Below are 16,251 nucleotides of genomic sequence, written 5' to 3' on the forward strand. Positions count from 1 at the left end.
CTTAGCATCAATCCAAGGCTCTCCTTGCTCTTTTCCAGCGCCACTTGTCCTATTTCAAGCCGCATAACCTAGATCATAATCGCCGATAGATCGCTTTTAACAGACTTATGAATGTTGGATGCGTTTGACATAACATTATCCATAGAGTCCAGCCTGTCTCGGATCTTCTTCCATATGCTTTCTCGTTCTCGCTCAGCATCCCAGATTGTTTTCCAGATCTCGAGAGCTCCTTTTCCTGCTTTCTCTTCTTGATCGGTTAAATTATCCATGCTTGATAATAGTCTTCATCCCGGTATGTGTACGACCACCCTCGATCCCCCTGTCTATGGAGGCAGCTTACATGGCTGCAACACATGACTGTAAGCGGTGTCAGACTGGGAACATCATACTAGGGTATAGCACGCGATACTGCCTTAGCCCACCTCTACTCTCTCGAACCTCCCACCCCGAACAAAGTGCTTGGCTCTCTGGAGAGTATTTGGCAGACATCAAGCAATATCATGCACTCGCCTCAACCGATTGGCAGGTACTGGCTATGTGACGGGCCTTCTGTCTTGCCGTCAGCGGGAGTTAAAGGTGGTTCAGGTCACTTTGGCTCTCAACCTCAGATTGCCTTCCCACCCAGGATCTTCTTTTGACAGCTTACGGGTCGCACTGCACGGCAAATGCGGTAGCCGGATTTGGTCCACGGAGCATATTTTATTTCTGCTCCACCCTCTGAGGTATATACCCCAGCGAGCTCTCCCCCTTCCGCAACCCGCGGGACGCGCCACGTACGGGTGTGAAGCTTCCCCGCGTGGTGTGTATGTGTGTGTGTGTGTGTGTGTGTGTGTGTGTAAAAAGTCCACTTAGCCCTTGGTGCACACAATATTTTTTGTAACGCATGTACTGATTCCCGTGTTTACGCACTCACACACACACACATATGTACATAATTATATGCACACACACACACACATGTACGTATATTTAATGTGAACTACTGACCATTTTCTTTAAACAATTTTATCGGGCGTTTTTAATTTATTTTTGCACGGTGGGCGTTTTTCATTTTTTTTAACCGTATATGCATAAATTGTTGCAGCAAACTGATTGTGCGTTCATATAAAATATGATGTGCAGATAGAAAGGTATTTGTTTTTCACTCGCAATTCCGTTCCTTATTGTTAGTCATTTACAATTTATTGCAAAAGACGCGATTTATGTCTTTTTTGGAAAATAACTTTAATACTAAAGAAACTATCAGAATGCCCCAATGAGATGATTTGTAGAGAAAAAAAATATCTACGAAATAAGAGGTTGAACGCCTTAATCGGATAATTAGGTTCTGAGGAAAAACTGGAATATTAGGCGTTTCATCGAAAATTCACAGTTTTGTCATTTTTTGAGCTAAAGCGCTAAAATTTCAAGAAAAAGTAGGGATTATAATGTTCTTTATATGTTGCAAAAGTTGGGTGCTGTCGAATTATTAGTTTGCTCAAAACGCGATTCAAATTCCGCGATGCGTTTTTTCCCGGCAGGCCTGTATGTACCGTACGTCCGATTGAAATTTCAAAAAAAAAGGGTCGAAAAGTTGTCATTGCGCACTACAAAACGTACGTTTCAGTTTTTTGATCAGAAGCCTGGAAGCGTGCGAAAAACCCTGCTATAGTTCGCGAAAATTGGCCGAGCGCGCGCTTGCAGTCGAGTGGTGGGGGAGTGAGTGACGGGGAAGGAAACGCGTGCCGCGCACGTTACTTATTTTTCCATCAACATTTTTTAGCATCTACTGTAGCTATTTAAATGTTTTTTTTTTAATTTTTGGGTAACGGAACCAGAGGCATCCGATTCTTTGGTCTGTTTTCAGAACAAATCATTACGAAAGGTACAGTCTGATGTTTTTGGTGAACTCTTTGATCTTATTTAAATCCGATGTTCTGCTTCTCAGTATGTAATTTCTCTGGTTCTGTTACCCCAAATTATAAATAAAAATAATTAAAGGCCATATAATTAATAATTGAATTTTTTAATTAATAATTATCAATTATATACCCTATAATTAATCATTGAATCTTTTGATTATCAATCGTACAGCATATTATCGATAATAACACGAAAGCCACATGATAAACCATGGATTTATAAGTTTATTCAGAATGATAAAATTGGTTACGAATGTATTGATATATTAATCTTCGTAAAGGTTTATTAAAAAATTCTACTAATAAAATGTTATTTACAAATAATGTTTATTACTTTTAGCCTTACAAAAGACCCTCTTTTTAAAATATGCATCCGTCAGTCAGTTAAATTTTGATAAATTTAACACAGTGGCATGAGAAAATAGCCTTTCTACAGGCGCAGAAAATGGCAAAGGTGTATTATATTTAAAAAACCAATTCCTAACTAACGGAAACTCGTTAAATATTTACATTTTTTTTATGGATGTTGCAAATACTGCATTAATTGATTGACTTCTGCTAGTTGTGGCTGAAATGATGAACTGGACAAAAAATTTGTGAAAGTTGAACCGTTATCATAAAAGTAATCTTGTGCTTCATACTTTAACCGTAGATGTATCTCTCCGGTTTTGATCTTCTATGAGGGCTGTAATAGTTTGTATCTCTGCTTGAGCTTCGAGACTCAAACACGATGCCCAATAGAGTTTGAATTTCGGATGTAAAATTGCTGCTATAGCTGCAAATTTACCATTACCTTCTGTATTGAATTAATCTTGGAATCTGTTTTCTAATTTGCAATTGTGCAAAGATAAGTAACTTGCGCGCCACGCGTCTCCTCCGCCGCTGCTCACTCCCCCACCACTCGACTGCGAGCGCGCTCTCGGTCGATTTTTGCGAACTTTAGCAGGGTTTTTCGCATGCTTCCTGGCATCTGATCGAAAAACTGAAATTTACGTTTTGTAGTGCACGATTTCAACTTTCCGGTCCTATTTTGAAATTTTAATCGGACGTACGGTAGAGCATACAGGCCTGCAGGGAAAAAACGCACCGTAAAATTTGAATCGCGATTTTGAGCAAACTAATAATTCGACAGCACCCAACTATTGCACATACAAAGCACATTATGATCCCTACTTATTCCCAAAGTTTTAGCGCTCTAGATCAAAACATGACGGAGCTATGAAATTTGCGCGTGACGAAGTCGTAACTTCTAGCCCATATATATAAATAATTTTAATTTTATTTTTTCCCTTGCTTGCAACGAGAGACCCTCAGTGAATCATTAATTCACTGGGTCAAGTATATTGTTTTCTATAAAGTTGTAATAAAATATGTCTTTCGAAGACACCGACCGTCGCCTAGTTAAAAGCAGATACTAATCTGTTTGATAAGCCGCGTGCCTGCCGGACTACCAAGTCTATAAGTAATCAGGTCTAGCACCTTGCGGCTTCTTTAGTTTACGATGCTTGTGAAGTGAAGGACCGTGCGCCGTCGTTGTGTATCGGACAGGGTCCAGCACTGCTGATAGTCCGCACTCTTTGTACTTTCCACTGAGAAGGTAAGATTGTCGTTTCCTTGAGTCGAGGTTTCAATAAAGTCGTCACATTACTATATATTTAAAATGTCAGTTTCTTGTGACTCCAGATCTTTAACACCCTCAAGATAAGACTTCCAATCCAAAATAAACTCAATTAAATTACGGTCTCCATGCATGAAACTCACTTCATCACATTCGAAAGAACGCCTAATTTTTCGGTTTTTTCCTAATTATCCTATCAAGGCGTCCGACCTCTTATTTTGTAGATATTTTTATTCTCTACGAATCATCTTATTAGGGCATTCTGATAGCTCCTTTAGTTTGAAAGTTATTAGCAAAAAAAGACAAAAATCGCGTTTTTGCAATAAATTGTGAATAACTAACAATAAGGAACGGAATTGCGTGAAAAACATATACCTCTTTATCTGCTCATCATATTTTATATGATCGCATAATCAGTTTGCTGCAACAATTTATGTCACATTAAGGCAGTTTTAAATTCCTGCAGCCTGGCCTAGCTAGGCATTAAACAAGAACTCTACTAGCATGGAAAGCAGAGTTCCTTTCACAAGCAAAGTGGGTTGCCGTACACTTGGTGCGATCATGTGCTGAGTATATGCATTGGACAGATGTAGTATGTTTGTTTTTTCTTGCCAAAGGCAAAATAATAGTACATTACGATTCTAGTGGCATAAGTCGTACTTTACGGCACGGTGTGTATAAGCGCCCGAGTGTAGCTAGTACGCTTAACGCTGTGCCGTAAAAAACATCTTATGACACGTGTATCATACATTATTTTATAGCGCTGACTAGCATAAATTCGCCGTTACGCCTATCCGTGACATAAGTAGTCTTTTTTTCACCGCGTGGTTAGCGCCCAAGCGCAGCAAGGGCGATATGCACAGTGCAATAAAAGACTATTTATGCCACGGATAGGCGTGACAGAAATGCGGATTGATGCCACGTAGTGCTATAAATTTGCTTATTTTTAGTCTATTTTTTTATACTTTAATTTAGACAATTAAATTTTTACATACAAATTGCAGGAAATACCAGAAGTTGATAACGAGATTATAACTCAAGCTTTAAAAAGTGGAAGAACGTCACTGTGGACAATTGTAATGGTTGGTGGAGGTCATTTTGCTGCTGCAGTTTTTTCCGGTATTTATTTTAATTACTGTTTCTGGCTTCTGTAGATTATGCTAAAATAAATCTTAACATATAGATATTTTATTTGAATACAACAAGATGAGGCACGTAGCATTATGGGTAAAATTTAAGAATTTGGTTCCAAATAGTCAAACTTTTTAAAAAAATTGTCCCAAATAAAGAAACTTGATAAACTTAACTTTACAAAGTGGTATGGTAACTTTGATAGTAGTATGCTATGCAAGCAAATTAAGTTCGAAGTCATCCTTTCAACTTTAAACTTAAAGTAAACGTTGTCCATACCGCCTTGAAAGAATAGTCTACATATTTTTGGTACAAAAACCGCTACTACCAAACCGTCAAAATTTGAGCTTTTCCACAAATAATAATAAGAAATATCCCATAGGAATCCTTATAATTAAGTAGCTGCTTGCGAATGTGATTATGGTTGCATGCGTGCATATTTGTACAGCTATATTACAGGATCGACGATATAGATTTTGATCTAGCTTATTTTTTATTATGCTTTATTTTCATATAGAAATTCTTTATTTGTGGTTATTTTGCTTCCTCTCAGAGAAAGCTTTGCAATAGTAAAATTTTCAGTATTGTGATTTTCAGAAACGTGTTTTCAGGCGTTTAGAGTTCGAATCATATGTTTGCAAAGAGATGAATCGTCGTATCCCAGGTCCTGGGGAGAGAGAGAGAGAGAGAGAGAGAGAGAGAGAGAGAGAGAGAGAGAGAGAGAGAGAGAGAGAGCTCGTCTCTTCTTACACCATAGATTTACCGAATTAGTAAACTAATGAGCAGTACTTTTAGTCAAATTCACTATGTATATTAAATATACTATATTTTACATGATCACCATGTATATGCAACTTTCTAGACATACTTTTGTAGACCAATAAGGTAGAAACTGACTATACCCATACTAAATTCTTGAAAAACTAAACTTTCCACACTTGCTTCTATGAAATACTTGTAGAATTACTATATATGTTCAATATACTATATTCTAAGCCATCACTGAGCATATGTATATGTATATATACGTATGTTTGATATTTTATCCCTCCGCATAACCTTAAATCTTAAGAAAATATGAATTGTTTTCACTCTAACTATATTAAACACTTGCACTGTAACTGTATATTATCATACTCATCGTCATGTGTATATACGCATACTTTTACTAATTTGTATACGAAGTGACCTTATATTACACATCATACTTCCTCGAACCAACTTTTTGCACTTACACTCTCTATACATACTGAATATACAATATTCTACAAAACGCCTAGACTTAATTTTCAAAATATCCTTATATTACACTTCATACGTTCTTGAACGAACTTTTTGCACTCAAACTCAATATATATATATATATATATATATATATATATATATATATATATATATATATATATATATATATATATATATATATATATATATGTGTGTGTGTGTGTATATATATATATTGTATATACTATATTCTGCAATACGCTTAACTTAAATTTTTTAAAAAACCTCATATTACATGTCATACTTAATTGAATCAACTATTTTCACTCAAACTCACTATATATACTGAATGCACGATATTCTGCACAACGCTTAGACTAAATTTTCAAAATAACCTTATATTACACATACTTGCTCATACTTGCTTAAACTAACTTTTTTCACTTAACTCTACACCATGCCTAGACTAAATTTTTAGAATGTTTTTACCCTACTTCCTTTTATCTTCTTTCTGACTAACCCTCTGTTTCTTCTGTCTTCGTGAATCTTGTAATCCTGTTACGTTCTTATCACTTTTTTTTTTTTTTAAAGCACACGCATCATCACAATATATTATTGCACAGCCCGTATCCTGTAAGCCTGTGAACAGTAGAGGCTTATCTTTGTCAACTACTACTTTGTCATGTCGTACACAAAATTTGTGCTACCCTGCTATGGCTGACAGCAGCAAATCACTTCTATTGCTTTTATCACCATGTGTGAATGTGTGTGCGTGTGTGTGTATATATATATGTTGAAAAATCGTTGAAGTGTTGAATTCAATATTTTCAACTTAAATTTCCGAAACTTCAATAATTTATCAACAAGAAGGAATGCATTTTACGAAAAATGTATTGGAACATTTTCCTCTTAAATTTGTTTGAAGAATTTAAAAAAACAATTTTTTAAGCGAAAATGTGGTAATTTTCGACTTTAGACAAAGCGGAAGCAATTGACTTTATGGGATCAAATTTTACAGACGTTCTATTTGATATTACTACTAAAATTTCCGCACAATTACGAGTCACCAAAGTTCGTACAAAAATTCGATACACCATTATATGTGTAATATATATGTGTGTGTGTGTGTGTGAATTTTCGAAAAAATGCCTAATTTTTCGGTTTTTCCTAATTATCTCATAATCTCGTTATCCGATTGAGGTGCTTGACCTCTCATTTTGTAGATATTTCTACTCTCTACAAATCATTTTGTTGAGGCCTACTGATAGCTTCCTTAGATTTAAAGTTATTAGCAAAAAAAGACAAAAATTGCGTTTTTTTTTCAATAAATCGTTAATAAGTAACAATAAGGAACGAAAATGCGAGTGAAAAACATATACCCTTTCATCTGCTTATCATTCTTTACATGATTGCACAATCGGTTTGCTGTAAAGAATTATGTCTCAATAAGGTAGTTTCAAATCCCTACAGCCTGGCCTATTATACACACACACGTACGCACACATACATATATGATTACATACAAATACGTTTTATCAATCAATACAGCGCTTTTATTGCTGAGTTTGTCCTTGCCTTTTGAAGCGGAAATTCCAGTAAATCAGAAAAATTGTAGACCATAAGTTTGATTGCTGGCGTCTTCCGATAGGTTGACAACGTCTATTATTCACACGTCCCAGTTTTAATAGTATTCTAATATACATTTCACTTCTTGAGTGATATTTTTCAGCGGACGAGGCCCTTTGATCGGCTCTCAAGCAGTAGCCCAAAAATCGCAGTATTCTGTGCGTTTTATGAGCCTAGAGGGGCTTCTCCGCAAACTGGGAGAAATCCTAACCTTAAAAGAAGACGGTGCTGAGCAACCATCAATCATATCAGTAATTTTGCTGTGGATATAACATCAGTACCAAGCAACATCATCTTTAAAGAGGAAGGGCCGTTGTCAGCTTTACCGCAGTCAGCAGACTTTCGAAAATCGACAACGAGTTATTGATTTATACTCTGAAATATCGACTTAGAAGTTAGATCTGTATACATATCTATATCGCTCAGTTAGCGTACATAATCTTCGCGCCACTGCGCTCGAGTTACAATTTTCTGCTGCAAGCGTGCAGCATCATCGCAGCTCAAATTCATCGAGCAACAGTTGGCTACATTGTTTGGCCTACACACATGCGCAGCCTAGTCTCCAGCGCGCGAGTTTTAAACTTCGTAGGGCGCGAAATTTAAAACTTGAATTTTTACCTTAGCTATTAAGACACGAATCTCAGACAATCAGTATTATTATTATTTTAAGTGTCTTTCTAGACCTAGCTGTCCTACCTCATTTAATTCGTGCTTAATGAAACCTGCACTTGTCATTATTATTATTATTATTATTATTATTATTAATTGTTAAAAATGGCACGTGACTTGTGTAAAATATGCAAAAGAATACTTCGCGTAGGCGGTATAATATATATACATATGCAAAAATTGTTCTACAACATATAATAATGTCTGCATGGCCTAGCATGTAGTAGACAAAACTAACTACATATGTCAGGCGTGTTACGTAAAAAATAATAGTAATAACTCGATTAGAAAACAAAAGACTGTTTCTAGGGTGGACAGGGATAAAAATAAAAATAAAGATAAAGATACGAATAGAGATACTAAGGATAATAAAAATGAAAACAATTTAAAAACAATTATTTAAATAATATTGTAAATGACACCGAAGGATGCAATGCTAGCGATAGCAGTATTGATAATGCTAATATTGTTAATACTAATGATGATAATACTAATGTGGGCAAGAATGAGGATTCGAATACCAATCGCACGTACAACAATGTTACCAACATCAATGTATCTCTTAAGGAGACTCTTTCTGATTCGACTCCGACAGTCCCAGCTAGCTAAATTGCTGATAGGAAGTGCACCCAAACAAATTCATTGGCGGAAGCTCGATGCCATCAGTTGCAAATCAGACCATGGCCCAGCGGTACCAGAAATGATCTATAGACTCGTGGATAGGGTCTCCTCACTTGAGGAGAAAATAGTAATGCAAGACTCTAAGCTGGAAGAGATGCATAATGATCGCTCTCTGCTTACACAAGAAAATAAAGTACTCAAAGAAAAAATAGAGGAGCTTACCCAAGTAATGCTCAAGGTGGAAATTTTTGTTGATGGCGCTCGGTCTGGCTATGATAATGGCAGTTCTAGTTCTAGTCTTAGTACAGGTGGTGATGCGAATAATAACGATATACGTTATAATAAAGATTGTGATGTCGATGCATCACGAGTTTTCGTATCGCTCAGAGATATAGAGCCCGTTGATGCGAATGGTGGCGCTGGCGCTTCCACGTCGACTGATACAGACGATGAGGTATGTAGAGTCGACGTCGTATCCGGGGTCGAAGTGTAGTGGGGGGGGGGGGGGTCTGCGATCACTCTGCTGGTGGGAAATCCTCCTCCTCTTCAATGGAGCAGTGTTGAGTCTACCACGGAAATAATTGTTTCCAATATATTTGATGGCTCCGAGCAAGAGCGTGGAGACATGGCCCACGCAATTCTCAGCACTGTTCTGCGCTCCATTGCAAGAGAAAATATAGTATTTACGCGGTAGCTGCGTGCAAATACGAGCATGAACGACAACTGCAAGCGCCTATCGCCGTGGGTGGTCCGTTTTTTTTTTTTTTTTATTAAGCTTACCCAAGTCCATATCAGGACTTATACAGCAATACAATTATGATTAATTGAAATAATATCACAAGATTGTTACATGTTTAAGTCTATGGAGACGTAAAACTATATTTTCAGGTCGCATATATCGAAGTATTCGCATATTATTTGTAGGATTTTAGGATCAAGTGTTGCAAGAAATGATTTTATTGTGAATGGTGGGAGTTCGTTACGTTTTTCTAATTTGGAAAATAAACTCTTTGTACATTATACTTAGGACAGATAAACAAAATATGATTAAGGTCCTGCAGTTCGTGCCCGCATTCACAACTCGGATCCGCTATAATATGCACACGAAATAGGGAGGCCGCGAGATTATAGTGATCTGCTCGACATCGATTTATTGTTACTATCATTTTTCTAGTAAGATTTGTTTTGAAGAACCAAAGTTTGCTTGCTGTCGTAAGGTAGATTTCAAAAAATTCTCTACATTTCTTTTGACCTTGTTCTTTTACAATATCGATTGTATTGGATCGAGAAGCCTCTTTAAAAATTTCAAAACTGTCGGTGAATGTAGTGGTTTGATAATTTAGGTATTTCTTCTGTGTGGCTTTTTTGGCTATTCGATCAGCGTGTTCATTTCCATCGATTCCCAAGCGCGCTGGTACCCAGAAAAATTCTATCTTGTGATTAGGATATTGTTCTATAAATGATAGGTATTTGTGTTTAATTTGAAAAATATATGGGTTAACGTAAATATCTGTTTTAATACTATTGATGGATTGAAGCGCACTTAGGGAGTCGGTAAAAATGCTCACATTATCTACACTACTTGACAGCGCTATATCTAGTGCGTGGTTAATCGCAATACATTCGGCTGTGTAGACAGACGCTGAGCCGTGAATACTCTTACATATTTCAATATTCATTTTTGGAACTACGCATGCTGCCCCTACAGCTTGAATGCCCTGTACCTTACTCCCATCGGTATATATATCTAATACATTGAGGCCGTCTAGGAACAAATTAAATGTTAAATTTGGATTTTCTTCTTTTGTGAGATTTTTCCCTAAGGTTATGTTAAATGGGATTGATGTATATAAAGTATTATAATCATGCGTGAAGACAGTATAGTTTTCTTGTATGGTAACTGAGTCGATAATATTTTTCGTGTCTTCTATGCATTGCATAAGGATCCTTTTTCTACTGTTCTTTTTGGGATTTGTACTCATGTATTGCAATTCATTATAAAGGAGACTTTTTTTATTTGTTAGAGTTTTGATTACAAATTTGCTTCCTAAAAGCTTAGCTCGCTCTTTGATTAGTGGCAATTTCGATTCGGCTAACAAGATGTTAGTAGGAGTGGATTGTCTGTATCCTAATGCTGCTCTTATAGCGGAATATTGAATTTGTTCAATTTTTTTCGAGTATTTTTGTTTCAGAGGAAAATACAAAAAACTCCCATAATCTAATATAGAACGAACGAAGCTTTTATACAGAATGAGAAGAGTCCCTGGGTCTGAGCCCCTCCAAGTTCCGCATAAAAATCGAACAATGTTCAAAGATTTGTTACATTTAGTCTGTAGCATATCAATATGGGCAGAAAAATTCAGTTTATAGTCGAAAATGATGCCTAAAAAATGTGCATTTTCCCTAGACTTTATTTCACAGTTATTGATATAGATTTTGGTAGTTCCTGGCTCGATATTTTTATTGTTAAAATGTAGTAACGCAGTTTTTTGAGGTGCTAATTCTAGTCCTATTTTGGCTAAGTTATTTTGAATGATGGAAATAGATTGTTCAATAGTAACTATACTGTCACTTAATGGAGTAATATTAGAATATACAGCGGTATCATCTGCAAATTATGAGATCGTCACATTTTTAGGCACATTTTCGGTTATATTGGCTACGTATATTATATAAAACGTCGGGCTCAGAACGCCTCCTTGCGGTACTCCCTTACTAACTTTGGTCAGTTCGTTCGAGAAGGATCCTCGCGGTGTTACAGGTGTCACGAAGCTGGACACATCGCGAGGGACTGCAAAAGCGCAGCCGACCGGTCGGCGCAATGCTACCGGTGCGGTCGAGAGGGCCATAAAGTAGTGGACAGTGCAGCCGAGCCGCCAGACGTATCAGAAACCGAGTTGAGGATGGCTGCTCAGAAGATCATTCCCAGAAAAGCCCCAGAGCCGGACGGTATACCTGGCCTGGCAGTCAAGACCGCAGCGTTAGAGGTCCCTAGCCTTTTTAGAGACATCTTCAACGCATGCTTAAAGGAAGGATTCTTCCCGGATCAGTGGAAGGTACAAAGGGTACTCCTACCGAAGGGAAGTAAACCCCCGGAGGAGTCATCCTCTTACCGACCACTTTGTATGCTGGGTATACCCGGGAAGTTATTTGAGCGGATAATAAGTGCCAGGATGGAGGCAGCCATCCTATCGGAAGGAGATCTTTCCGAAAACCAGTTCGGCTTTCGGAAGGGTCGCTCAACCATTGACGCAATAAGCCGAGTTGTCGAGCTCGCCACCAACGCTATCGGTGGTAGTAGAAGTGCCAGACGCATGTGCGCAGTCATTGCCCTGGACATCAGGAACACCTTCAACTCGGTTAGATGGGACAGCATCATGCCTTGTCCCTAGAACATCTCAAGGTGCCGCTCTACCTACGAAGAGTCGTTTGGAGCTACCTGAGGGACCGGATCCTGCTCTACGACACCGATGCAGGTGTGCGCTCATACAACATTACTGGAGGCGCACCACAGGGTTCGGTCCTGGGACCGCTGTTCTGGAACGTCTTATACGACGGTCTGTTAAGACAGCGACTCCCCCAGGGGGTTTCAATGGTGGCTTTCGCCGACGACTTAGCTCTTGTCGTCGTTGCGAAGAGCGTTGAGGAGGTGCAATACCTCGGAGACGTCTCCATTCAGGTAGTAGCGGACTGGCTGAGCGACCATGGTTTAGGTTTGGCGGCAGAAAAGACGGAAGCGGTGCTCATCTCTCGCACGAACAGTACGCTACCTTCACGGTTGGTAATAAGGAAGTCCGATCGGTAGACTCCATCCGATATCTTGGGGTCACGCTAGACGCGCGACTATCGTTCAAAGAACATCTTCAGAACGCAGGCTTAAAGGCAACAAAGATAGCTCGTGCGCTCGCTTGCATCATGCCCAATATCGGGGGACCAAAACAGCCTCGAAGGTCCCTCCTCGCATCGGTGGTGAGCTTCGTCATTTTATACGGAGCTCCAATCTGGGCTGATGCATTGATGAGGAATGCGAGCTTTGGAGCTCCCTGTCGGCGGGCCTGCAGGGTCGCCGCGCTACGCGTGGCTCGAGCCTACCGCACCGTGTCGGATGCCGCTCTCTCGGCAGTCGCTGGTCTACCTCCCATCGACCTCCTATTATTCGAGAGAGCTGAAAAATATCGTGAAGCGTCGCGTACAGAACGAGAAGAACAGGACAACTTGGGCCCAAGATGGACCGTCAACACATATCAGCAGTGGCAGCAACGGTAGGATTCAGCCAGCGAGGGTCGCTGGACCCACCGCATCATCCCGGACATCAGCAGGTGGTCGAGCAGGAAACACGGCTTCGTCACGTTCCGTCTCACCCAGGTGCTAATGGGACACGGATGCTTCCGCAGCTACCTGTACCATATTAAAGTGTACAGGAGCGCGGAGTGTCCAATATGCCCTGGAGTAGACGAAGACGTGGAGCACGTCGTATTCCATTGCCCAAGATTCCTGGAAGAACGACAGCAATTCCAGGAGTATTGGAGCGGCCCTGTAACACCCGAGGGCCTAGGGGTGTGCTTGCTCGAGTCGCAGAGTGGGTGGGATGCCGTGGTTACCCTCGCCACTAACATCATCGAGCGGCTGAATCTCATCAGAAGAGAAGAAGAAAGAAGAGGAAACGTCGGCAATAACACCAGCCAGACATAAAGTGTGACGGCCCAGACGAGGCATGACTGCCCCCCCCCCCCCCCCCAAGTAAAGCTTTACGGTAGCTCCCGCGGGTGAGTAACAGTCGTATGGAGGAACCCTGCCGGTGCGATCTGGCAGGGGGTTTTTAGTGGGCATTCCTGTGTTGTACGGTGTAGCACCGGCGAGTCCCAAACTTCGTGCGTAAAGGCATTTTTACCCCTCCGCCGAATGAAAAAAAAAAACATACATACATACATACATACATACATCCACCACGAGGGGGAGGCTGTACCCCCATGTGGCGCGTCCTCAGGTGGCGGATAGAGGGTGCTCGCTGTGGGCACATAGTGCTACATACGTAGTGCTGCCTGCAGAGGGTAGGAGAAAAATAAAATATCTCCCGCGGACCAAAAGCCTAACGAAGACCCGTTAAGACTCACTGCAAGAAACGAGGTTAGATCTTAAAAACATCGCTGAGCAGACGCTCGCCGGTTACCGCAGTGCGACTTAACTTCGACGTTTGAAGTAGGAGGAAGTGAGATAAACTGGGTTCTGACACTCCCAGGCTGCCGGATAGTACAGGGGCCCGGGGCTGTTACGCTGACACGCTCTGGCTGCCCTATCAACCGGCGAAAATCCTGATGGCTATGGTGGTGCCGGGTTGCGACCGGACAGGGTCCCGCCGTGGACAGAGGGGGGCCTCGCTATCCCTCCGCGGATGCGTTTGAGGACTACTTGCGCTGTGGCACGAGGCTAGAATATACGTATGCGAGGCTAAGTTTCGGAGTGAAAGCCGAGTGGAAGGTAGGTGAGAGAAGAGAGAAGGGAAAAGGAAATATGCAATGCACACCAACAAAGAATAACTCGAGGACTTCGGATACCTCGAAAAGTGTCATTGAAGCTGGGTTCCCTACCCAGAAACCAAGTAGCAACGACAGCTTGGGAAGAGATTGGCTAAACCAGGAGCAAGGAAGTAAACTAGACAGTAACAGTCTGGGTAGCGCGTCAAACGCAAACCTGATAGACCTTCTGCCCCCCAGTGCCCATGCGACGGAAGATGAAAATGGAGGTATAAATTGGCTAAATCAGGAGAGCATTATAAGAGAAGGAAAAGAAAAGGAGCAAGAAATTGAGACTATGTCGTTCAGTCTCCTCATAGGGAAAGTTGAAGCTCTGGTGGATTTTATCTTGGATAAGAAAGCCATCCATACACATTTGAAAACTATGGCAAAGGCTACTAGAAGAGCGCTAAAGGACTTTACGACTTCGATCCAGACCAGAACATGTACACAGTCGAAGGCTAAAAATAGCATGGATCGAGAGAGCCAAACCTCTCCCGCCTTCGTCCAGAGACAGATGGAGCAAACGCCGAACAAGCGTAGGAGAACATCACCGCAGGAGGACACGGCGACCAGGAAGAAGGCAAAAAAGGCTGTAACGTCGCAGTCCCTATTGCCCACACAAGGCACAAAGCCACCTTGGCAGGTGGTGGAAACGAGGAAGACGAAGAAAAAGAAGAATGAAGAGGACGACAACGATGGCACGGTACCTTAAACCAAAAAGGAACCAGAAATAGGAGACCGCTACGGGCAAGACCAACCCGGCCAGATGCCCTTATTATAAAGGCTGCGGAAGGGAAATCTTACGCCGACATCTTGAGAAAGATGAAGGCGGACCCTGCACTAACGATGCTCGGCGATAGCGTAAGCAGGGTACGCAGGACGACGACCGGAGACCTGCTCTTGGAACTCCAACACAAGACGAAAGGGAAGTTGGTGGTTATACATGCCCAATCTACCGAGCTGCAGTAGCAGCACTAGATAGACCCAGAAAATAAAGATAGTGCAGCTAAACTTGAATCACTGCGAGGCAGCACAGGACCTACTAATCCAGTATGCCCGCGAGGCAGAGGTTGACGTAGCCATTGTGTGCGAACAATGCAGGGACTTAGACGAACCATCGTGGGATATGGACAGCACTGGTAAAGCAGCAATCTGGGCATGTGGTGACATTGCTTTCCAGGAAAAATTGACTAACCGTGAAGAAGGATCTGTACGCGCAAAGGTAGCAGGTATACATATTTATAGCTGCTACGCTTCCACTAACGCGCCAATCAAGAAGTTTGAACAACTGCTGGATCTGCTTGTACAAGATGCGGTAGGAAGAAAACCGCTACTAATCGCAGGGGACTTCAATGCTTGGGCCGTAGAGTGATAACTTACAGCAATGCCAGCGCCTGGAAACTAGGGGAGGAAAACCCAGACAACCCCGAGTCTCAGATCTCGGAAGGCGGGTACAACGGAGGAAGCCCTAACTACTTCACAAGATAGAAATGGAGGAAATAAAAAAGCGGATAATCAACCTTAAAAGGCAGCGTAGCAGGAAGTCGATACAAATGAGTAAAAAAATACGGAGAAAAAGGCAAAGAGGATAAAAGTGTCCCTGGCGTTACAAACCAGAATAGGACCAGCAAGGACGGAACGAAGCGGGCAAGACCTCCCAGACCGGATGCTTTATTCATCAAGGCTGCAGAAGAAAAGAGCTATGCATACATCGTGTCAAAAATGGAAGTGGCTCCGTCACTTAACACACTGGGGAAAAGCGTAAATAAAATACGCAGAACAGTTGCAGGAGATCTTCTGATAGAGCTTAAACGCACAAGAGAAGGCAAAACCTCGGACTTTCAAGAAGCGGTTAAAGTAGTACTAGTGGATGGCGCCACAATAAAAGCACTCCAGAAAGAAGAAACTATTGAAATAAGAGATCTGGACATGCTTACCTCAAAAG

The 16,251-nt window shown here is 40.9% G+C and overlaps 1 protein-coding gene across 2 annotated transcripts in view; it reads left to right on the forward strand.

Annotated features, from left to right (window-relative positions):
- The window catches only part of LOC100678236 (ankyrin repeat and zinc finger domain-containing protein 1), a 183,980-nt gene that overhangs the window by 39,724 nt on the left and 128,005 nt on the right, over nt 1-16,251 (forward strand). For both annotated transcript variants that reach the window (XM_031925276.1, XM_031925275.1), the window contains exon 4: nt 4,524-4,638. In XM_031925276.1, the coding sequence (XP_031781136.1) occupies nt 4,524-4,638 (115 nt within the window). The remainder of the gene's footprint in view (nt 1-4,523; nt 4,639-16,251) is intronic.

The sequence above is a fragment of the Nasonia vitripennis genome (assembly GCF_009193385.2).
Source record: "Nasonia vitripennis strain AsymCx chromosome 2 unlocalized genomic scaffold, Nvit_psr_1.1 chr2_random0008, whole genome shotgun sequence".
Taxonomy (NCBI): Eukaryota; Metazoa; Arthropoda; class Insecta; order Hymenoptera; family Pteromalidae; genus Nasonia; species Nasonia vitripennis.